The sequence below is a fragment of the Delphinapterus leucas genome, chromosome 1 (genome assembly GCF_059928025.1).
Source record: "Delphinapterus leucas isolate spDelLeu-1000000601 "Yukka" chromosome 1, BTC_Dleu_Yukka2, whole genome shotgun sequence".
Classification (NCBI taxonomy): domain Eukaryota; kingdom Metazoa; phylum Chordata; class Mammalia; order Artiodactyla; family Monodontidae; genus Delphinapterus; species Delphinapterus leucas.
Genome location: NC_143129.1, coordinates 47,303,499 through 47,329,097, shown reverse-complemented (window position 1 = coordinate 47,329,097; position 25,599 = coordinate 47,303,499). Strand labels below are relative to the sequence as shown.

Sequence of the window (25,599 nt, the reverse complement as noted above, 5' to 3'; positions counted from 1 at the left end):
TCATGAGCCTACCTTATGCTAGGCACTGTGTTGGCACAAAGGATGAAGAAATGAGAAACAAACTCCCTCCTTTAAAGAGTTCCCTGTCAAATTAGGAAGAATAAGCCAACACAATAACTACATCACAAGACAGCATGATAAATGCTTAAAACAGTAGCTCAAGCGTATTATGGAAGGAGCACCTACACAAAGTACTGACTTAGGTGGGCACACTGAAGGGACATAATAGCTAGAACAACAACAAAAAAAGACAGAGAGAGAGAAGTGGTTGGGAATGAAGTATTTAAAAGGAGAGTGAGATGCCAAATATAATTATTAAAATTTTGGCTTTTGCAACTAGATAAATAGTAGTGCTATTCCCTAAGGTAAAGAGCAAAGGAGAAAACGCTGTTTTGAGATAAGAACGAAGTTCAATTTTAGACATATTTTATTTAGGTGCATGTGAGGCATTTAATTGGAGTTGTCCAATAGAAAAGACAGGTTTGGAGTTCAAGAGCAAAAACTAAACAAGAGGTATTAACTGGGAAGTCATCGGGAGAGAGGTGGTAATCACTCAGAAAACATTTCTCAGCATTTCTAACAAGATGAGGAATCTAACAACTGAATGATGGGGGTCAGGCAGAAGTAAAGAAGAAACCAAGCACAAAGTAAGTATTTAAGAAGCTCAGCTATGCCATGACACATGACACCTGGATGGAAGAAAAGATTTTATTTTAAATGGAAGTAAACAAGACAAATGCTGACAGCAGAAAATCAACAGTTCCAGTAAAAGACAGAGTAAGAGGAACTAACTGAGAGAGCCAAACCAACACTCGAAAAGTAAAAGGTCTCAGGACAGTGAGATTACAAGTGATTTTAATTTTCATATCTTGCTTCTTTGTAGTTTCTAATTTTGATACATTAACATAATTTTGTCACGGGAAAATAGTGTTATTTTTATATTTTTTAAATAGATCAAATTATGGTGCTACCACTCTTGCCAAGGGCTTAAGGGGGAAATGGGTGGTGGGCTCATGACAATAATCTTTTCTTTTTTTTTTTTGTCTGTGTTAGGTCTTTGTTTCCACGCGGGGGCTTTCTCTAGTTGTGGCGAGTGGGGACTACCCTTCGTTGCGGTGCGCAGGCTTCTCACTGAGGTGGCTTCTCTTGTTGCGGAGCACGGGCTCTAGGTGCACGGGCTTCAGTAGTTGTAGCACGCAGGCTCAGTAGTTGTGGCACGCGGGCTCAGTAGTTGAGGCTCGCGGGCTCTAGAGCACAGGCTCAGTAGTTGTGGCGCACGGGCTTAGTTGCTCTGTGGCACATGGGATCTTCCCGGACCAGGGCTCGAACCCGTGCCTACACTGGCAGATGGATTCTTAACCACTGCGCCACCAGCGAAGTCCTCATGACAGTAATCTTACATAAGGGAAATGCAATCCTTAAAGCCATTATAAACCAGACATGAGAACTATTCAAAAGACTGAAGCTCATGGAAACAATTAAATCTGCAGATAAAATTTATATTCTAGAGTCCGCCTGCCGATGCAGGGGATACGGGTTCGTGCCCCGGTCCGGGAAGATCCCACATGCCACGGAGCGGCTGGGCCCATGAGCCATGGCCGCTGAGCCTGCGCGTCCAGAGCCTGTGCTCCGCAACAGGAGAGGCCACAACAGTGAGAGGCCCGCGTACCGCAAAAAAAAAAAAAAAAAAATCTATATTCTAGTTAGGGTCATTTTCAGATAAAGTCAGAGTAACTTAAAGGGCAAAAGTTAACAATTGAATCACAATAATAATAATAATAATACCATGGCATATAAACCAGTAGATAGTCTGTCATAGCAAAAATTAGAGAATCTGTGTTTCTTCACCATGCCCTAATTTATTCACTCATATATTCCTTATTCTGGACTCTAAGACTGTAGAAGTGAAATACCTAAGAGCAAATATAAACCCTCAAAAAAGGCAGGAAATCAAAGCATCCCAAAAATGTCACCATCTACTGCCTCCTTTTCTTCTTACTCCTTTTGAGCTTGGACATTTCTAGAAATCTTCAAAATGTAAATGTGAACAAAAGCACATGTCCATTACATCAGCAAGTATGGATGTCTATAACTGGACTATACAAAGTCCCAAAAGATACATGCAAAACATACTTTTTCTAATAATCAATTCTTTCCTATCAGGAAAAAAAAAGTTATATTAACAACTATTACCCTGCAGAACCAACCCTGCAGAAATTTCCTATTTATTATAGTTACTCTGAATAAAATTCCTCAATTAAATATTAGTTGTGCCAATCATAATAGACTACAAATTTAATAAAAGCTTAATTTTCATTAAAAACACTGCCTTAAATACTTTTTACATAAAACAAATGCTTTCTTTTCAGATAATTTCTCTTAACGATACCAAAAACACTTTAGATCTTTTACAAAACCACTCAATTCAATTAACTTTGTCCTTTTTACTCTCATATAGTATTTAAAACTAGCTGGATCACCTTTTCCTGTAACATCACTACCATACTATCTGCTTACAGATTTTCTTTCCTCCCCTTTTGAAGAGCTTTTCCTTTCCCCTGACACATTTCCGAATGTGCTCAAATAGCTTTTCTAAAACTATTTATGAAATGACTTCAACGTTAGAGATTTCTGACATGATACATAGAAAGTTCTATTTTGATTCTCCTTTCCTACATTTCCCCAGTGAAATTTACTACCTAGAGAGAAACAGAGCTATAGGTTACTTTTTTTATTAAAGGTGGGGGGAGGAGGGCACAACATCTCCATCTTTTTCTTTACCTTCTGCAAGTGTTCAGAGCAGCGGTCCCCAAACTTTTTGGCACCAGGGACCAGTTTCGTGGAAGACACTTTTTCCACGGACTGCGGGGGCAGGGAGGGGGAGGCATGGGAGGGGTTCATGCGGTAACTCGAGCAATGGGGAGCGGCAGATGAAGCTTTGCTAGCTCACCTGCCACTCACCTCCTGCTGTGCAGCCCAGTTCCTAACAGACCACGGATCAGTACCAGTCCGTGGCCCAGGGCATTGGGGACCCCTGCTCTAGAGAAGCTACTGAACAAGAAGCCACATTAACTATTGCTGTCCCCCTTAAGATTCACCCATGCTGCTCTTAATAATAAAAATTTAGAGGGTATTTTTAAAAGATAAAAAGAAAAAACTATCCTGGATAATTTTAAATTATTTACTCCATGTGAGTGTTTTGGCACCCTTAGTAAGAAAATAGAGCTATCTGGTAGCATGCACCAAGGGGTGTGTGTGTGTGTGTGCATAAAAGAGCCAAATTTCTCCACTTTTATAAGGATACCATATTATTAGCCCTATACTTGCTTAGACAAGCAGTACATCTACTGATCTTCAATAGCACTTGTGAAGCATGACTAAATTCTAAGCAATAACTAAATGAATCTGTTAACAGAGAAAGAAAGTGAAAAAAAAGGAAATAGAAACTAATTCTAGGTGGTAAAATTCCTCTCCTAAATAAGAATTCCAATGTTTAAATGAAATACGTGGGAAACCAAAAAATGTTGCTATAACTTCAAGGTTATTTATACTTCAAGAAGCAAGCTAGACAGAAGACATTCTTTTCAAAATTTTATTCCATTTCTAACAAAGGACCATGCAATCATCTAACTAAAGGACACTTACAAGAGTTTTCTGATGAATGGTTCACCAACAGTTGTTATTATAAAAGAGATTTCCCCAAAAAAGGATTAAGGAAATGGCAGAGAGTATGTTCATGGATAGGTTGGTTCAGGATTCTCCCTGGAAAAGGGGAACATCAAGCTACAAACTACAGCACAGCAATCACAAACTACAGCACAGCAATCACTACAGCACAGAAACACAACCCATTTTCAATTCTAACAGAGTTGTAAATTTTCAAAAGCAGAATAGCCTGGAATTGACTATTAATTCAACATAATTAATAGAATTCTAAGGAATAGTTCATACTAATCAACTGACACTTAAGTAAAAACAGTACTTTATCAATCAAAGGTACAAGTTATTTTCACTGCCATTTTGAAAGGATAGAGATATATAGATACAGATCTAGACATAGATATAGATATAGCCTTTTCTTCCTAAATAACAATATTACAATATTCTCTTCCTGGCTATAGGTGGGGGGTGGGGTGAGATATCTTAAAACCCCTAAGGAAAAAGTATGAAATCATTTTAAAATGTGTCTTTTATTGAACTCTTTTTAACAACAGGACAAAAACAAGTATCAGATCAGATATAGCAAGTAATGGTAATATATAAAAGTTAAAATATTATCTAAATATGTGTCACAAATTCAAACCAACCGGCAGCAAACAATCAACTTAAATCTATGAATCAAGCCAGGTATGTACAGTAAGGAGTAGTGGGGCTTGTGGTTAAATAGATAGCATATAGCCCACCTGAAGACATTAAAATGCAATTAAGAAAATAACTTGCAGAATCAAGACTGCCAATTTACAACATCTGTTTTAAACACTTTAGTAGGAAGAAAAAAGAAAAAAATATATATATATATGCTCTTCTAATCCTACTGTAAATAAGCAAGGACCAAAATGAAAGTAAATTTTAAAATGTTAAAAAAAAGCTAACTCCTCACAGTTAGGATTCCTAAAGGATATATAACAAGGATAAAGTAATTATAAATAGAGAATTCCACAGTTTTAAGCAAAAATATAACAAGCTGTTATTTCAGAAAGAGGGAAATAGTCTGTAAAAGAACTACAAAATTTTAAAAAGAAACATCTACACCCAAAGCTGTTTTCCAACATGCCAACTCAGTATAAAAATGAAAGTAAACGGAAACACATAATTTATTATTATGATCTTTAAAATTAGTACTAGTTACCAAATACTTTCTTTTTTTTTTTTACCAAACAGGCATCATGATTTTGAAATAGGTAAAAAGGGGCCCTTAACTGATACTGAAATCTTATATGAGTGGTAGTTATCAGAAAAATTATCACATTATTAAACGGCACTATAATTCCTGAAATTCTTATTTATATAACTTAACACCTACTGAAACTTAACATGTACTTAATAGGTCTGAAATAAGATACTTCAGCAATTGTTTAATGAATTGCAGACAATCTCCAGATAAACATACAAATACAAAAACTGACATACAAATAATTGTTTCCTCTATAAAGCATTTAATTAAATTTTTGTCAAATACATAAAATAAAAATTTTCATATGGATAAACATGTTACCTCCTGGACATCCTCTGGATTTCTTCGTGAAACAACCTAAAACAAAGCATACACATAAATCATTTCATTACTTTCAACAGAATTTGTATGAAAAATTCAATTTGCTTAAAGAAAAAGAAATACTATATTATATCACTTACACAGAAGTCAGTTATATAATAACTTCGGTATCTGAAACACATACTAAAAAATTAAGCAAAAAGGCAACTAAAATAAAGTCCACATGCTAAAGTTCATGTATTATTACATTCACAAGAGAATGCCTCATGCTTTCCCTCTTACTTGACATAATTCTAACAGCTTGTCTATCCCCCTTTCCAGCCTACATATAAATCAGAAGCATAAAAAGCAGCTGCACCTGGACAAAGTATACAAAAGGATAGCACTGCTTTTTTTCTTTTTTTTATTTTTCGTTTTTTGGCTTTTTTCCTGTATTATTTCTTACAACTGTATGTGAATCTACAATTAGCTCAATAAAAATTTCAAGTTAAAAAAAAAACAGCAACCACAATGCTCCCATACACCACTATGTGTTAGAAGTAATCACTGAACCTCCTAATGGTGAAGAAGAAAACAAAAGTAACCCATAAAAAATTATATACATCATCCTCATCCTTAAGGAGCTCCTGGCTGAAGGCATAAAACAGTAAACATGATAAGATGGCCATTCTGTAAGTACAGACTGAGAGAGGAACAGGGATGCGGGTGCAAATAAGACAGACAGAAAAGGTCAGGGAAAACATCAAAGATGAAGGATGAGGGGGAGGAGAGGATTCCAGACACAAGAGAAGGAATGCTGGACAAGCTGGAATGCAAGGAGCTTTAGGGTCTTTTGCGAGCTGCATTTTACAGTTAAATTCAAATTTAAATTCCTAAGACTGACTGCATATGGGCCTTTAAGGTGTGATTGGCACCTGGCATCATCCCTTACTATCCTGCAAGGCCCTAGGACCTAACCCCATTACCTCTTGGACCCCCACCCCATCTTTCCACCCACACAGATCTCTTTTCCAGGAGGTCAAATTTATCAAGTGCATCCCCACCCCTACCTGAGGGCTACCATGCTCACTGTTCCCTTTGCCTGAAATGCTTTTCCCCTCAGTATTTTCATGGGTTGTTCCTTCATCTCTTTCAAATCTTTACCCAAATGTCAATTTCTCAGCGAGGACTTTTCTGTCCTTCCTATTTAAAATACAGCTCTACTCACACCTGGCATTCTCTATCCTTTTCCCCTGATTTATGGTTTTCAAAATATTATGCTATGTATTTTACTTGTTATCTATTTTGCAACCTGTGTGTAGGCAAGGACTTTTGTCTGTTTTGTTCACTGCTATACTCCCCTGGCCAGTAGTTGACTTGTGGTAAATATTCAGTAAATATTCAAGGATTAAATTTTAAAAATTATATACATCATTCGGGGACAAATAATCCTATCAATATTCCCTGAGCAAGCCAAAAAGTCTAACACCATTTACAAAAAGCCAAAAAGTCTAACACCATTTACAAAGAATTCCTCACAAAATTTACAAAAAAGAAGAAGGCTGGGTGCTTAAATCATCAAACAGCATTGTAGAGTAGGAAAATCTCACATTAGGTACATAATACCCTCTACGCAAACGTAAAAATCATGAATTTGATGCTACAGTGTGTATTTTGCAGACACAAACAAAAAGATACATCAAACATATTAAAATGGTTGCCTGTGGATGAGAGGAAAAAAGTCCTTGATGACTGGTGACAATGAACTGGGAGATTACGATCAACTCAACATTACTCCTGAGGTCCAAAACAAAAAGTATACTATTTAAAGTCAGACAAACCTGGGTTCAAATTATAGTTGCTCCACTTACAGGTTTGGTCTCCTCTGTAAAATGAGGATAATACTCCCTAGGTTTGATCTCCTCTGTAAAATGGGGATAATAGTCCCTGCCTGGCCTGGCTGTAATTGACATCAAATACGAACAGAGCAAGAACTCCATAATTAAAAAGTCATCTCCCTCTCTCTCTTACTAGAGAATTTAACACAAGAATGCTAACAGAGGGACTTCCCTGGTGGCAGAGTGATTAAGAATCTGCCTGCCAATGCAGGGGACACGGATTCGAACCCTGGTCCGGGAAGATCCCACATGCCACGAAGCAACTAAGCCCGTGCGCCACAACTACTGAGCCTGCACTCTAGAGCCTGTGAGCTGCAACTACTGAGCCTGCGTGCCACAACTACTGAAGTCCACACGCCTAGAGCCCGTGCTCCACAACAAGAGAAGCCACCACAATGAGAAGCCCACGCACCGCAACAAAGAGTACCCCCACTCGCTGCAACAAGAGAAACCCCGTGCGCAGCAATGAAGACCCAACACAGCCAAAAATAAATAAATAAATTTATAAATAAATAAATTTTTAAAAAGAATGCCAACAGAAAAGGTTTTCAATTTCTTGCCACTCTATTCTCCAATTTTTAGGATATAAAATTTGGCGAAATCTCTTAGCAATTTTCATTAATTTAGAACAGTGCTGTCCAATAGTACTTTGTCTGATGATGGAAGGAAATCTGCACTGTTCAACACAGTAGCCTCTGGCCACATGCTTCTGTGTGGCTACTGAGCACTTGAAATATGGCTACTGCAACTGAAGAACTTAATTTTTAATTTTATTTCATTTAAATTAAATTTAAATAGAAGTAGCCACATACGGCTAATGGCTACCATACTAAACAACACAGATTTAAAGTAAGAGGTTAGAAAGTTAACTAACAACCATATATTATTCAAATACTGGATTTTAGCTATTACTTTCAAATTCCAACCCTCCCCAAAAAAACTTTCCAAAAGTTTTTGGAAACACACACACCTTTCCAAAAGTATGGTGTGTTTCACATAATTAAATGATTTAATTTTGCCTCCTATGATTTTTTCTTATATTTTTGTAAAATGTGGTAACGAGAAGAAAGTTAGAGATAATCAATCCACTAATATCCACCCACCAAAAATAATCAACATATGATCACTGGCAGTAAGATTTATTCAGCTGTTCCTTACATTCTAAGATGTACCTTTCTGAAAATTTACTAATTTCCTGAATTTACAACTCAATCATTTTATAAATATACTAAAGTACCTTGCTATTTTAAATAATCTTTTTTTACACATGCAAATGATCTTTTTGTGACAAAAGAAATTATTTCCTGGTTTGGTGTATGTATCAGAAGTATCACATTTTAGATTTTCCTCAGGTAAGCCATTCCAGAAATCAAATATATGTGTACTGCAATAAGCAAAAATACATTAGTAATCCCCTAATGATATCCACAATTTTAAAACCATTTCATCAGAAGTAACCAATCTGATTATGATTCCTCATCCACACTCTTACTGGCTCACATACTTCTGCTGTGTGCTGGGGCTACAATGGTGAGCAACAGAAAAGTCCCCGCCTTCACACCTCCCAGAGCTCACAGTCTGGTGGTGCGCAAGACTGTAGTGTGCTGAGCAACAGAGTAAGAAGTGCTTCATCCTAGGTGCTTCCCATGATACTGAATGCTCGCTGAATCCTCCTTGTCCAGACCACAGTGGCATCCCAGAAGCAGACAAGAACAGTTTAGTGACTTAAGACCTTCAATGTTTTCACAGTAAGTTACTCATGGTTATTACAGAAAATCAAAGCCTAAAGTACTCAAACTACCTAAGTGAAGGTCTTAAATTATTTTTTAATATTTATTTATTTATTTACTTTATTTTTGGCTGTGTTGGGTCTTAGTTGCAGCACATGGGATCTTTGTTGCAACATACGGGATCTTTCACTGTGGCACGAAGGCTCTTCATTGCAGTGCAGGGGCTTTTCTCTAGTTGTGGCACGCCGGCTCAGGTGTGGCGCATGGGCTCCAGAGCACGTGGGCTCTGTAATTGCGGCACATGCGCTATCTAGTCGTGGCTCACATGCTCAGTAGTTGCAGCATGCGGACTTAGTTGCCCCGCGGCATGTGGGATCTTAGTTCCCCAACCAGGGATCGAACCTGCATCCCCTGCACTGGAAGGCGGATTCTTAACCACTGGACCACCAGGGAAGTTCCAAAGGTCTTTAATTTTGAAGCTCCCAAATGGAACTTCTCTTCACTCTCACATACTTCTCATATGAAAGGGGGAAAATTTACTTAGGCATAGTTCAGAAAATTAAGTCAAAAGCTATTTCCTGAGCATTAATTATCCTTTTCCCAAACAACATAAACAAAGCTTAGTGAAAATCACGTCTGGAAAGTAGAGGGCCTGATTCTCCTCTTTCCTCTTTGGTTTTTTTGCTTCTCTTTTGTAGGTTCTTCTTCCTCCTTCTACCCTCAACACTCTGTAATCACTCCAAGAATCAGTCCTAACTCTGCTTCTTAGCCTCCTTTTTAGTATTAAGAAAGTCCATATCCATGCTAATACTGTTCAAGGCACTGTGCTAGGCATGTGGCGGGGGGGGGGGGGCAGGGACCTTGACTTTGTGCATTTGCAAAGCATTTTATTGATATATCAGTGTTTCATGTTACTCTCTCAGCAACCTATGAATTAGGCAGAAGTGGTTATTATGAGTCCTCCTTTTACCCAACAAGGAAGAGATCCAGAAACTTGTGCAAGGTCACATGGCTATTCACTTTCAGATTGGAATGAGAACTCGGAGAGTCTGACTCCTGGTTCAGTGCTCTTTCTGTGGTACTCTACTGCATCCGTCCGTTCATCTGCAGTATTTTTAGCAATAGCTAACTTTACTTACTTCCACAACACCCTTCACTATTAAGTTTTATTTATTCTTTCTCTTACTCATTCAACAAATATCAGTGCCTACTCTGCTGCTAGGTACTGAAGCGCAGTGGTGAAAACACTGGGTCTGACTCCTACATCACATTATAAAAATATAATCACTTGCCAAATGCATTACCAAGTTCAACCACTTGGTATCCCACTATAAAGATTCGGTATTCCCACGTGTGTAATCTCACTTAAATGAGTTAACAATGCGTCCTCTGAAATGAAAACCAAAAACACAAATGTATTAGGATAACATGAGTTAAGCCCAAATGTCCTTTAGTAGTAACTCTTTCTAACTAAATAATTCTCTTCAGCGGGACTGCCAAATTGACAAAAAATAAGAATATCAAACCAGAATCTGAAGAAAAATATCATCATACTGAAAATGAACAAAACTGGGCCCTCAGACCAAGATTTCTATAACTTTTAAAACTATATTAGCAATTATCTCAACAAGTAATATCAATTCCAAAACAAAAATACTGTAATTTCACCCTGATATAGGTTGCTAGCATTTAGTAATTTTTTTCTGGGAGAATTTCAATGTTTTGTCATAGAATTCAGCCTATAATTTCACAAAAGTTAGAATTTAAAGCAGTGATTGTTTTCATTTAAAGTTCATAAATTTCCACTGCAAGCGTTAGCTACCACTGGCTCAGTAAGTACTACACATATCTTGAAGAGCCTTTTGCTATAGAGAATTATATCACCAAGTCATCCTGCAAATTATTGTGCTAAAGCTGTGCTTCAAAAGCCATGCTACCACAGAATACGGATATTCTTTAACAATCGGTGCTCTCAAAGGAGGCTTAATGGTCAACTCAGTTTACCTTTGTTTTAAAAAAAAAATTTTTTTTTTACAGCAGAATTTCTCAAGGCCTGTAACACACTATTATGCCTAGTAAATCTCCAAAAGGAAAATATATAGTATTCCCCAAGGTCATTTATCTACTCAACTTTTTATTTTTATCATAGGTTATTTATTATTATTTGATTTATTTAGTGCAACACCTACTGAAATTTGAAACACAGTTGGGAAATGTTACTGCAACGTTTGTAGTCCATCTGCCTCGGTTAATGCCAATGACAAGTTCTGAATTTAGGAAAACAAATAAGGGCTCACAGTGAAGGTTAACTCCCTCTCACTGTGCTAAGAAATTAAATACTTTATTTCATTCGATCAACAAGACAATCTTGTCTGGTACAATGAGATAACCAAGGACCAAAAGCATATATTAGCATACTAATACTAATCAGATTAATCAGTAACAGACAGGACTGGATCTCACAACTCTGTGATTCCCAACAAAGCGCTCTTTCCAGGACATAACAGATCTACCCTCCTAGAGATTAAAATTCCAAGTAATATTCCTAATGCCTGTTAGGTAAACCCATTTGTCTTTCACAAAGAAATGCAAGTAAACCAAAAAATAGACATTGAAGAAGCACTTTGGCAGATCAGAAGGATCGAAAAAGAGAGTCTGAATACCAGCTCTGGCACTAGCTATAAACTGCTTTCTTGCCAGTTGAGTAATAAACCAAAGAAAAGCGACCTTAAAATAAGTCTTCTTGCCCATCTTAAAAAAAAAAAAAAAAAGAATGAATGTTGTGGCTTGGCCTAGCTAAGGCCCATAATAAACAACAAACCATGCTGTCATTAGGTCCTCTAAATCCTTTCCAGTGCTAACTTACTTTATCTACTTCTTAACAAGTTTTACCTAGTTTCCTTAAAAGTCAAGTGAAAGACGCTCTTTTATCTATTATCGTAATAACTCATAAGAATGATTTGAAATCAACCTCTTAACTCAGACATACACAAAAGAATTGTCTTCTTCATAAGATTAAGAGATAGCAACTGAAAAATAAAACTACAAAATTTATTCAAATCTAGCTATTGTATTTCCTACCAAAAATGATCACAAAATAAGTCCCTTTAGAAACAAATGGAAATCAGTTAAATATAAATTTTAAAAAGCTACTTTTATGAGCAATTTATTATAATCAAGTCTTCTGATGGCCACTTCACTATTACTATTCAGCTGCTAGTTTAGGGCAATAGCAGATCTAAGAGGATAAAATATTAACAAAAGTAACATATTGAAAAAAAAACTTAAGTGTCAAGATACAAATAATCAAACACAATGAAAAAAGAGAGACATGCCCACTCTTTTCATTTCTCAAAGATATAACTTTCCACACCTAGGAATAAACCTGACCAAGGTGGTGAAAGACATACTTGAGAACTATAAAACATTAATGAAGGAAATTAAAGAGGATTCAAAGAAATGGAAAGATATCCAATGGTCTTGGATTGGAAAAATTAATATTGTTAAAATGGCAATGCTACCCAAAGCAATCTACAGATTTAATGTGATCCCTATCAAAATACCCAAGACATTTTTCACAGAACTAGAACAAATAATCCAAAAATATATATGGAACCATAGAAGACCCAGAATTTCCAAAGCAATCCTGAGGAAAAAAATAAACAAAGCAGGAGGCATAACTCTTCCAGACTTCAGACAATACTACAAAACTACAGTAATCAAAATAGTGTGGTACTGGTACAAAAAAAGACATATGGATCAATGGAAAAAAATAGATAGCCCAGAAATAAACCCACACACCTATGGCCAATTAATCTTCGACAAAGGAGGCAAGAATATAAAATGGGAAAAAGACACTCTCTTCAGCAAGTGGTGCTGGGAAAGTTGGCCAGCTGCATGTAAATCAATGAAGTCAGAACATGCACAACATAAACCAAAATAAACCTCACACCATGCAAAAAACAAATTCAAAATGGCTTGAAGATTTAAATATAAGACCTGACACCATAGAACTCCTAGAAGAGAGCACAGGCAAAACATTCTCTGACATAAATTGTACCAATGTTTTCTTAGGTCAGTCTCCCAAGGCAATAAAAATAAAAACAAAAATAAACAAATGGGACCTAATCAAACTTTTGCAAAGCAAAAGAAACCATGAAAAAAATTAAAAGACAACCTACAGAATGGGGGAAAATATTTGCAAATGATGCGACAGACAAGGGCTTAATCTCCAAAATATACAAACAGCTCATACAACTCAACAACAAAAAGAACAAACAACCCAATCGAAAAATGGGCAAAAAGACCTTAATAGACATTTCTCCAAAGAGGACATACAAATGGCCAGTGGGCACGTGAAAAGATGCTCAACATCATTAATTATTAGAGGAATGCAAATCAAAACTATAATGAGGTACCACCTCACACCAGTCAGAATGTCCATCAGTAAAAAGTCTACAAATAACAAATGCTGGAGAGGGTACAGAGAAAATGAAACCCTCTTACCATGTTGGTGGGAATGTAAATTGATATAGCCACTGTGGAGAACAATATGGAGGATCCTTAAAAATATAAAAATAGAGGAAACCTCCACAAGCCTCTTAGATAGCCTCATTGACCAGAGGGCAAACAGCAGAAGCAAGAAAAACTACAATCCTGCAGCCTGTGGAACAAAAACCACATTCACAGAAAGACAGATAAGATGAAAAGGCAAAGGGCTATGTACCAGATGAAAGAACAAGATAAAACCCCAGAAAAACAACTAAATGAAGTAGAGATAGGCAATCTTCCAGAAAAAGAATTCAGAATAATGATAGTGAAGATGATCCAGGACCTCGGAAAAAGAATGGAGGCAAAGATCGAGAAGATACAAAAAATGTTTAACAAAGACCTAGAATAATTGAAGAACAAACAAACAGAGATGAACAATAAAATAACTGAAATGAAAAATACACTGGAAGGAATCAATAGCAGAATAACTGAGGCAGAAGAACGGATAAGTGACCTGGAAGACACAATGGTGGAATTCACTGCTGAGGAACAGAATAAAGAATGAAAAGAAATGAAGACAGCCTAAGAGACCTCTGGGACAACATTAAACGCAACAACATTCGCATTATAGGATTCCCAGAAGGAGTACAGAGAGAGAAAGAACCTGAGAAAATATCTGAAGAGATTATACTTGAACACTTTCCTAACATGCACCCAAGTCCAGGAAGCGCAGAGAGTCCCATACAGAATAAACCCAAGGAGAAACATGCCAAGACACACAGTAATCAAACTGGCAAAAAGTAAAGACAAAGAAAAATTATTGAAAGCAGCAAGGGAAAAACGACAAATAACATATAAGGGAACTCCCATAAGGTTAACAGCTGATTTCTCAACAGAAACTCCACAAGCCAGAAGGGAATGGCATAATAAAGTGATGAAAGGGAAGAAACTACAACCAAGATTACTCTACCCAGCAAGGATCTCATTCAGGTTCGATGGAGAAATCAAAAGCTTTACAGACAAGCAACAGCTAAGAGAATTCAGCACCACCAAACCAGCTCTAAAACAAATGCTAAAGGAACTTCTCTAAGAGAGAAACACAAGAGAAGAAAAGGACCTACAAAAACAAACCCAAAATACTTAAGAAAATGGTCATAGGAACATACATATTGTTAATTACCTTAAATATGAATGGATTAAATGCTCCAACCAAAAGACACAACCTTGCTGAATGGATACAAAAACAAGCCCCAAATATATGCTATCTACAACAGACCCACTTCACACCTAGGGACACATACAGACTGAAAGTGAGAGGATGAAAAAAGACATTAAATGCAAATGGAAATCAAAAGAAGGCTGGAGTAGCAATACTCATATGAGATAAAATACACTTTAAAATAAAGAATGTCACACGAGCCAGAAAGGACACTACGTAATGATCAAGGGATCAATCCAAGAAGAAGATAAAACAATTATAAATATATATGCACCCAACACAGGAGCACCTCAATACATAAGGCAACTGCTAACAGCTCTAAAAGAGGAAATGGACAGTAACACAAGAATAGTGGGGGACTTTAACACCTCACTTACACCAATGGACAGATCATTCAAACAGAAAATAAATAAGGAAACACAAGCTTTAAAAGACACAATAGACCAGATAGATTTAATTGATATTTATAGAAGATTCCAAAAACAGATTACACTTTCCTCTCAAGTGCAAATGGAACAACATTCTCCAGGATAGATCACATCATGGGTCACAAATCAAGCCTCAGTAAATTTAGGAAAACTGAAATCATATCAAGCATCTTTTCTGACCGCAACGCTATGAGATTAGAAATGAATTACAGGGAAAAAAAGGTAAAGAACACAAACACATGGAGGCTAAACAATACATTACTAAATAACCAAGAGATCACCGAAGAAATCAAAGAGGAAATCAAAAAAATTCCTAGAGACAAATGACAATGAAAACATGATCATCCAAAACCTACGGGATGCAGCAAAACCAGTTCTAAGAGGGAAGTTTATAGCTATACAAGCCTACCTCAATAAACAAGAAAAATCTCAAATAAACAATCTAACCTTACAACTAAAGGAACTAGAGAAAGAAGAACAAACAAAACACAATGTTAGCAGAAAGAAAGAAATCATAAAGATCAGAGCAGAAAAAAATGAAATAGAAACAAAGAAAACAATAGCAAAGACCAATAAAACTAAAAGCTGCTTCTTTGATAAGATAAACAATATTGATAAACCATTAGCAAGACTCATCAAGAAAAAGAGGGAGAGCACTCAAATCAATAAAATTAGAAATGAAAAAGGAGAAGTTACAACAGACACCACAGAAATACAAAGCATCGTAAGAGACTATTACAAGCAACTCTATGCCGATAAAATGAACAACCTGGAAGAAATGGACAAATTCTTAGAAAGGTATAACCTTCCAAGACTGAACCAGGAAGAAACAATATATGAACAGGCCAATCACAAGTAATGAAATTGAAACTGTGATTAAAAATCTTCCAAAAAAGAAAAGTCCAGGACCAGATGGCTTCAGAGGTGAATTCTATCAAACATTTAGAGAAGAGCTAACACCCATCCTTCTCAAACTCTTCCAAAGAACTGCAGAGGAAGGAAAACTCCCAAACTCATTCTATGAGGCCACCATCACCCTGATACAAAAACCAGACAAAGATACTACAAAGAAAGATAATTATAGAACAATATCACTGATGAATATTGATGCAAAAATCCTCGACAAGGGCTTCCATGGTGGCGCGGTGGTTGAGAGTCCGCCTGCCGATGCAGGGCACACGGGTTCCTTCCCCGGTCCGGGAAGATCCCACATGCCACGGAGCGGCTAGGCCCGTGAGCCATGGCCACTGGGCCTGCGCGTCCGGAGCCTGTGCTCCGCAATGGGAGAGGTCACAACAGTGAGAGGCCCGCGTATCTACCGCAAAAAAAAAAAAAAAAAAAAAAAATCCAACAACACATTAAAAGGATCATACACCATGACCAAGTGGGATTTATCCCAGGGATGCAAGGATTCTTCAATATATGCACATCAATCAATATGATACACCATATTAACAAACTGAAGAATAAAAACCATATGATAATCTCAATAGATGTAGAAAAAGCTTTTCACAAAATTCAACACCCATTTATCATAAAAACTCTCCAGAAATTGGGAATAGAGGGAACCTACCTCAACATAATAAAGGCCATATACGACAAACCCACAGCAAACAACATTCTCAATGGTGAAAAACTGAAAGCATTTCCTCTAAGATCAGGAACGAGACAAGGATGTCCACTCTCACCACTATTATTCAACATAGTTTTGGAAGTCCTAGCCACAGCAATCAGAGAAGAAAGAGAAATAAAAGGAATACAACTTAGAAAAGAAGAAGTAAAACTGTCACTGTTTGCAGGTGACATGATACTATACATAGAGAATCCTAAAAATGCCACCAAGAAACTACTAGAGCTAATCAATGAATTTGGTAAAGCTGCAGGATACACAATTAATGCACAGAAATCTCTTGCATTCCTATACACTAATGATGAAAAATCTGAAAGAGAAATTAAGGAAACACTCCCATTTACCACTGCAACAAAAACAATATAATACCTAGGAATAAACCTACTTAGGGAAACAAAAGACCTGTATGCAGAAAACTATAAGACACTGATGAAAGAAATTAAAGATGATACCAACAGATGGAGAGGTATACCATGTTCTTGGATGGGAAGAAACAATATTGTGAAAATGACTATACTACCCAAAGCAATCTACAGATTCAATGCAATCCCTATCAAATTACCAATGGCATTTTTTACGGAACTAGAACAAGTCATCTTAATATTTGTATGGAGACACGAAAGACCCTGAATAGCCAAAGCAGTCTTGAGGGGAAAAAACAGAGCTGGAGGAATCAGACTCCCTGACTTCAGACTATACTACAAAGCTACAATAATCAAGACAATATGGTACTGGCACAAAAACAGAAACAGAGATCAATGGAAGAAGATAGAAAGCACAGCAATAAACCCACGCATCTATGGTCAACTAATCTATGACAAAGGAGGCAAAGATATACAATGGAGAAAAGACAGCCTCTTCAATAAGTGGTGCTGGGAGAACTGGACAGCTTCATGTAAAAGAATGAAATAGAACACTCCCTAACACCATACACAAAAATAAATTCAATATAGATTAGAGACCTAAATGTAAGGCTGGACACTATAAAACTCTTAGAGGAAAACACAGGAAGAACACTCTTTGACATAAATCACAGCAAGAGCTTTTTTGATCCACCTCCTAGAGTAACGGAAATAAAAATAAACAAGTGGGGCCTAATGAAACTTCAAAGCTTTTGCACAGCAAAGGAAACCATAAACAAGACGAAAAGACAAACCTCAGAATGGGAGAAAATATTTGCAAATGATTCAATGGACAAAGGATTAATCTCCAAAATATATAAACAGCTCATGCAGCTCAATATCAAAGAAACACACAACCCAATCCAAAAATGGGCAGAAGACCTAAATAGACATTTCTCCAAAGAAGACATACAGATGGCCAAGAAGCACATGAAAAGCTGCTCAACATCACTAATTATTAGAGAAATGCAGATCAAAACTACAATGAGGTATCACCTCACACCAGTTAGAATGGGCATTATCAGAAAATCTACAAACAACAAATGCTGGAGAGGGTGTGGAGAAAAGGGAACCCTCTTGCACTGTTGGTGGGAATGTAAATTGATACAGCCACTATGAAGAACAGTATGGAGGTTCCTTAAAAAACTAAAAATAGAACTACCATACGACCCAGCAATCCCACTACTGGGCATATACCCAGAGAAAAGCAGAATTCAAAAAGACACATGCACCCCAATGTTCATTGCAGCACTATTTACAATAGCCAGGTCATGGAAGCAACCTAAATGCCCACTGACAGACGAATGGATAAAGAAGTTGTGGTACATATATACAATGGAATACTACTCAGCCATAAAAATGAACAAAATTGAGTCATTTGTTGAGACATGGATGCATCTAGAGACTGTCATACAGAGTGAAGTAAGTCAGAAAAACAAATATCGTATATTAATGCAGGTATGTGGAACCTAGAAAAATGGTAAAGATGAACCAGTTTGCAGGGCAGAAGTTGAGACACAGATGTAGAGAGCAAACGTATGGACACCAAGGGGGTAAAACCACGGTGGGGTGGGATGGTGGTGTACTGAATTGGGCGATTGGGATTGACATGTATATACTGATGTGTATAAAATTGATGACTAATAAGAACATGCGATATAAAAAAACAAACAAAAAAACAACTAATACTAAACTTTCTTTGGGTTATTTGTATGGAAATATGTTAATATAAATGTTTCAGACATTACATGAAATTTCTAAAAATCTTATATGTTCTGGTATAATGTTATAAGTCATAATTCTAGTTATTACTTTAAAATGTATATCTCAGAAATAACTAAATTTCCTTGTCAATTGCATTATTATGAACTTTCATCAAATCTTTAACCATGGTCATTTTTAAGTCTTTTGTCATTTACAGACTGTTCTGGATGTACTCTGATGCTTTCGCCAAAATTTTCCTATAAAAGGGTTTCATCTTCAAGGAATTCATGGAAAAGACTCTGACAAGTACAGGTTTCTGGTAACTGACTATACTGCTGAACTGAATGAATAAGCATTTTCAGAACTCTAATGGAAAACTAATGAATTAATAAAAGTGCTAACAAAAGATCAAGAAGAAAAAAAAATTAATTACATGGGACTGAGTGAACTGATGAGGATGATTATAATTTTTGTGACTTTTTGTTTGAATAAAAAAAAAAACCCACAAGGACTCAGAGGCAAAAAATATACAAATCAGTTTTCACTGCAAAGTAAAGGAACTGTTACAGTGGAGGATTACTGGACTGAATGTCAATGTTATGACATAGTATGAGTGTGTCTCGTGTTTGGTAATTGCAATCATTGTTGCTTTTGTTGTGGTCATCCATTTACAATGCTTGGTGTCAGTTTATTTATCTCTTGTAAAAATAAAATACCGTGTGTGTGTGTGTGTGTGTGTGAGTTGTGGAAAAAAAAAAGGAAACGTTTAAATTCCTGATTCTGGTTTTGTACAACTGTATAATTAATGGTGATGATCATATTATAAGGGCAGATTTATATGTGTGGGGGAGGTGGTGGTGGTGGGGAGGCCCAAATAGAAATTACAAATAAAGGAAATAAAATTCAAAAAGGCTTCCTGTAGAACACAAGGCAGGAGCTAACACTTCAGATGAACAGGGACTGCCAAGACAAAAGGAAAGAGCATTCCAGACAGAGGAAACAGCATCTAACAGAGAGGTATGGAAGAATGCAGGGTACCAGCATACTTAGAAAACTACAATTATCTTCCCAAGCACAAGCAGGCCATACAAGAATGTGCTCAGGAATTGAAAGCAGGTTCCCTCTAAGCAATACAAATAGTGCCTGAATATGAAGCTTTGGAAATGGCAGCTTTCAGATTCGAGTCAAGCTGAGTACTTCTATTCATTCCTTGCTCCCCTTTGTTCACATCATCCTAATCACTGTAGTATACTTGCATCTATCACTTTTGCCAAGCTACAGTACAGCCACAGCCTCTAACGAAATATGTTTAGGTATTCAGCACAGCACTGGGATTAAAAACCCAGTCTACCAGGGTTCAAATCTAGACTCCATAATTTGCTAGTTGTGTGACCCTAGGCAAGTTACTTAACCTGTCTGTGCTTCAATTTTCTCACAATAAAGTGAGAATAATAATTGCAGCTGCTCATCAGGCTGCTATGAAAAATGTGCTAATTTATATAAAGTGCTTAGAATAGAGCTTGACTCATAGAAAGCACCACAGAAGTGTCTGCTATTAATACTCAGTAAACATTAGCTATGTAAAATAAAGACATGTAATTCTCACAGTTTGAAAACAAACCCAAATTACTTTAAGTATGTGCAAGACCTGCACACTGAAAACTAGAAAATATGGTTCAAATTAAAGAGCTAAATACATGGAAGATGTGCGCTCATGGATCCGAAGATTCAATACTGTTTAAAGATATCAATTCTTCTGAAATTGATCTACATTCTCAATGTAATCCCAATCAAAATCTGGGTAGGCATGTTTGTAGAACTTGACAAGCTGTCTCCAAACTTTTTATGAAAATGCAAACAATCTAGGATAGCCAAAACAATTTTGAGAAAGAAAAAGAAAGAGGACTAAGACTACCAGATTTCAACTTAGTATAAAGGTATAGTAAACAAGGCTGTGTGCTGTTAAGAGAAATAAAAGCCCACATTTGTACAGAGACTTGTATATACATGTTCATAATAGCTGTATTAACAGCCAAAAACTGGAAACAACCCAAATGTCCATCAACAGGTGGATGGATTAACTGTAGTATAACCATACAAGGGAATACTGGTCAGCAATAAAAGAGAATAAAAATACACAACATACGGGACTTCCCTGATGCCGGAGTGATTAAGAATCCGCCTGCCAAAGCAGGGGACACAGGTTCGAGCCCTGGTCCGGGAAGATCCCACATGCCACGGAGCAACTAAGCCCGTGCGCCACTACTGAGCCTGTGCTCTAGAGCCCACAAGCCACAACTACTGAAGCCTGCGCACCTAGAGCCCGTGCTCCGCAGCAAGAGAAGCCACGGCAATGAGAAGCCTGCGCACCGCAACAAAGAGTAGCCCCGGCTTGCCGCAACTAGAGAAAGCCCACAACAACAAAGACCCAACGCAGCCAAAAGTAAATACATAAAAAATAAATTTATTTTTAAAAAATACACAACATAGATGAATCTCAAGTAATCATACTGGTTAAAGAAGTTGGATCCCTCCCCCCCAAAAAAGCACTGTATATGATTCCTTTTATATAACATTCTAGAAAATACAGCCTAATCTACAACGACAGAAAACTGACTAGTGGTTGCCTAGGGACAGGGGGTGGGGAGAGCGGACTGACTGCAAAGGAGCATGAGGGAACTCCTGCAGTGATGTCTGTGGTGGTTACACAATTATAGACATTTGTCAAAACTAAACAAACTATACACTTAAAATTGGTGAATTTTACCGTATATAAATTACGTCTCAATATAAACAACATAAAGTCATAAGGCAAACCATCTTTTAAAAATAAAAACATACTTTTTCTTTCTATATTCATGGAAAGAATACAGGCAAGAATTACCATTCACTTAATGTTGTTGAGAAGTCTATATTACATTATGAGAATTTTGTAAACTTAGCATGATGATACAACCAAAAACACTGCTAATGGTTCTTTCATATCTGTGTCTCCTTTAACTAAAGAATCAATGGAATTCTACAAGAGAATTTTCCAATCCTGAACAGAAGTACTTATTCTAGTTGAAAATTCATAAGCAACACAGAGTTTAACTAGGAAATCCATTAGCAAGCTTGTAACTGGCCATAAGGTTATCTAAGCCTGACAGGTTCCAGAGAATTGAGGGGAAAAAAAAAAGTATAAAGGAGATTTAAGAACATGAAACAGCTCTTATGCTACTCAAAATTTAGCAATGCTACTCCACATGATTCTAATTCTACTCCTACATAAAGAACCCTGCAAGGATCAAGAATACAGAGATTGTTCCTTAAAGCTAGAAGTCAGTCAGTAATAGGAAGCATAAAGAAGACATTTTTATCTTATGAAGTTCTCTCAGGGGAGCACTACTTACCTGATTAATTCTCCTGAGTTAAGCTGTTTTTCTCCTTAAGTCTCAAAAAATAACAAATATTTTACTTATTTTATAATACTGTGGTTGTCTTTTAAGTATATATCAGTATTAACCCTCAATCCTTAAAATTAGAAAACAAAATCTGTACAATAAGTAATAAATGACGTAAATATTTACAAGGAGAAAAAAGGCAGTGTAAGCAATTTCCAGTTAAACAACCAAAGCAATACGTAGCATGCATGCTATATGGATTTGGTTAGAACAGGCAATGTGCTACTTTATCTTCTAATTTATGCTGTCATATAAGTTAGTTCACAGCTTAAGATATTTAAGATCTCAATTAGGTTAACCTTTCCTTTTGTAAATTAAGAATACAAGTAATAATCATACTCAGTGTTTCCTATTCAAGTTCCACACACATTCACACCTTCAGGCCTTAATGGGCTCTATTCCTTCTACCTACCCTTCTACCTACGATGCCCACCTCCATTTATCCCACCCATCTAGATCCTTCCCATCTCTCACCACCTATCTTAATTGGTACATGTTCCCTGATCCCTTGGGCCAGAAGCAATCTCTCTGTCTTCTAAAATCCCATAGCCCTTTTCTGTAGTCTCTTATGGCATTTAACACTTTCTACCCTGTACTATACTTCTTTAAGTCCAGTAAACCCTTTTCTACTAGGAGTATCCTTGAAAGGAAGGTCCACACTTTATTCAGCCTTGTATCCCTAGGAGCACATAGTGCCTGAAACTAAACATTTATTGGGTGTGTTTAGAGAAGAAATAGAGAGGAAAACGTTCAACAATATTTTTTTAGGCATTCTGTGCCCCACTGCCTTAGGAGATATAAAAGGAAACAAATATCAATGATAGAGACCTGCTCTAAATCTACTAAGAGACATAGACATGTAAAAAGATTAATACAATATAACTGTGATAAGTGTTACAATAAGAGATAAACAGGGTGCTGTGAGGGGAACATTACGTATGTTGAAGATTGTTCTAATTCCACAAACTATGTCAGGAAACCAAGTCTAGATTTTTGAAGGTCCCAAAGACTAGAAAGGTTTCAAGAGTGGTATAATAAGAGCCCCCTTAATCTTAACATTTTTTCTTAACCTGAAACTAACACTCCACCTATATAGCAACCTTACTTGCAAACAGGGAGTAACAAATTTCTCTCTATTCTTGGTACAGCCCTCTGCAATAACCAGGCCTGGTCTTTTTATATTTACACAAATTTGCTCATCTCATCCTCTCACACTTGTCTCAATTGTGCACCATTTCCATAAGGCATGTGTCATTCCCATGCCCCAAACTCTGCTTATCTAAATCTATTTAACCTTTAAGGTTCTTCTGAAAGCCCACTTCCTAAGCTATCACCCAAGATTACTACATCCCCCAAATGTATATTGTACCATTACTGATATCTATACCTCTCTCTCTCTCTCTTTTTTTTTTTTTTTTTTTTTTGTGGTACGCGGGCCTCCCACTGCCGCGGCCTCTCCCGCCGCGGAGCACAGGCTCCGGACGCACAGGCCCAGCGGCCACGGCTCACAGGCCCAGCCGCTCCGCGGCACGCGGGATCCTCCTGGACCGGGGCACGAACCCGTTTTAACAATTAATGAAAATGATAAAGTTAATTCTTAACATTTTATACAACTTGGAGTTAAACAGAACTGATCTCAAACCCCATTTGTGCTACCACCTTGCAACGTGAAGCTGGGCAAGCCACAACACTCTCTTGAACCTTAGTTTCCTCATTATTAAAATTAGTATTAAATTGGGTGATGTGTACAGCATGCCTAATATACACATACATTCCTACTACATACATGTATATAAATATTTAATTTTAATATTCTTATTTAATACTCACGTTTAACGTTATTACTATTATTTTCCAAGAAGGGAGACGCAAACTCTAAAACTCAAGGCAAGAGCAATGAAACATGAACAAAGTGGGTACTAAAAACTGGATCAATTAGTTGATGTAAAGGAGCCTCACAACTTTTAAATGTGCCCTCAAGACAACTCACACAAGACACCGTCAGCAGAATTTCTCACGGCTCCGACTGAAAACCATGAAAAACTCAGAGGCAGAAAGACATAGATACAGAGGTCTTACGATGGTGGCCCTACCACTTACATACTTCCCAAGAGTTTATCTTCCTCAGTGCAACCCTGAAGCTGTATAAAAGGTCAAGGGAAGAAATGTCTTCTTTTACGTAAATTGTACATAAATTTAACATTTTTTTAACCTGCATTATCCCTCGGAGGCAAGCAAAACCACTTCTGCAAATTTCAGCCTCAGAAGAGAAAGTCCAAGTGGGATGGGGCTGAATCATCAATTTAAAATGACCAACGTTTGCCCCACCCTGGAATGGGGACACTACCGCGACCGTTTCCAGGGTTGTCCGGGACATCCCACGCTCTGCCCCCACCCCATCCTTCCTTAAGTCCTCACCTCGGACGCTTGTCCCGGCACTAGGCGCAGCCAGTCCCACCCTCGGCTCTGACCCGATGTCAGGCATCCCCACACCAGGGTCCACACCCGTCTCTCGTCCCAATTCAGACTCTTACCCCACCCAGACAACTGCACTTACCCGGGCGGTGACCTTATACACCGTGTAGCCCCTCGGGTGTCGCTGGGGCTCGGTGACAGTGTAGAAACGGGCCAGGTCGGCACCCCGCTCTCGGGGAGAGGTCATCCTGCCGCCGCCTCTGCCGCCGCCGCTTGCCGGGGACCATCAGTGCAACCCGACACCGCCGCGGCCCGGATTTTCTAAGTAGTGGCCAGGCGGCGAGGGGGCGGTAGCTCGGCTGCGGCGCCTCCGCCGCAGGGCTCTGCTTCCGGGTTGGCGGGAAAGCTTCCGGGTCAGGCCGGGGCGCCAATTCTGAGGAAGAAGTGGTTCCACCTGAGATACGGACCCTAATTAGGGCCTGACCCAGGCAAATGGGCTGGAATCAGTCAGTAGAACTGCCTGTAACGGGATGGAGGGATACCCGAGCCTAGCATCTTCTTTCCTTCCCTACTGACGACCCATCGGTTTAAATACCCACAACAGCTGAACTCTCTCCCTGACATAACTCTTCCTTCTTTCAAAGACAAATCCCGTCCACCTGCGCATATGTCTTTATACCACCACAGCAAGCTCCCAAATGTTAAAAAAAAAAAAAAAAATAGAGCCTGCCTGTTAGAGTTTTACAAGGATTAAGTTGCGACCCACTGCAGTAGCCCACTGACAGTAGGCCCTGAGGGGAATTCAAGCTGGGGAAAATTAGGACGTATTCCCTGCTTTGGGTATACTAACCCTTAGATAGTTAAGATGCATATCCAAGGGAAATTTTCACAGGTTCTTGCACCTTTCCATACATAGAAAAGCACTAAAATCATTAACTTGAGATAGCTGTTCTGTGTGGTTAGCAGTAATCTTTTGATGCTTGACTTCATGTTTTTCCCAGCAAAAAAAAAATCATATATAACCTGGCTCCTCCCTTACCACTTTG

The 25,599-nt window shown here is 37.8% G+C and overlaps 1 protein-coding gene across 4 annotated transcripts in view; it reads right to left on the bottom strand.

The window, feature by feature from the left end:
- RPS6KC1 (ribosomal protein S6 kinase C1) overlaps positions 1-25,250 on the bottom strand; it is a 244,848-nt gene extending 219,598 nt beyond the window's left edge. For 2 of the 4 annotated variants that reach the window (XR_016392839.1, XM_022593409.2), the window contains exons 1-2: positions 24,696-25,249; positions 5,216-5,251 (exon numbers count right to left, since the gene is read on the bottom strand). Coding sequence is in view for 3 of the 4 variants with exons in the window: in XM_022593409.2 (XP_022449117.1) it covers positions 5,216-5,251; positions 24,696-24,800 (141 nt within the window). In the remaining variant the exon portion in view is untranslated. Of the gene's footprint in view, positions 1-5,215; positions 5,252-24,695 lie in introns of all 4 variants that reach the window. The other 2 variants (XM_089909628.1, XM_089909646.1) reach the window with 1 other exon arrangement.
- Between the last annotated feature and the right edge of the window lie 349 nt (positions 25,251-25,599).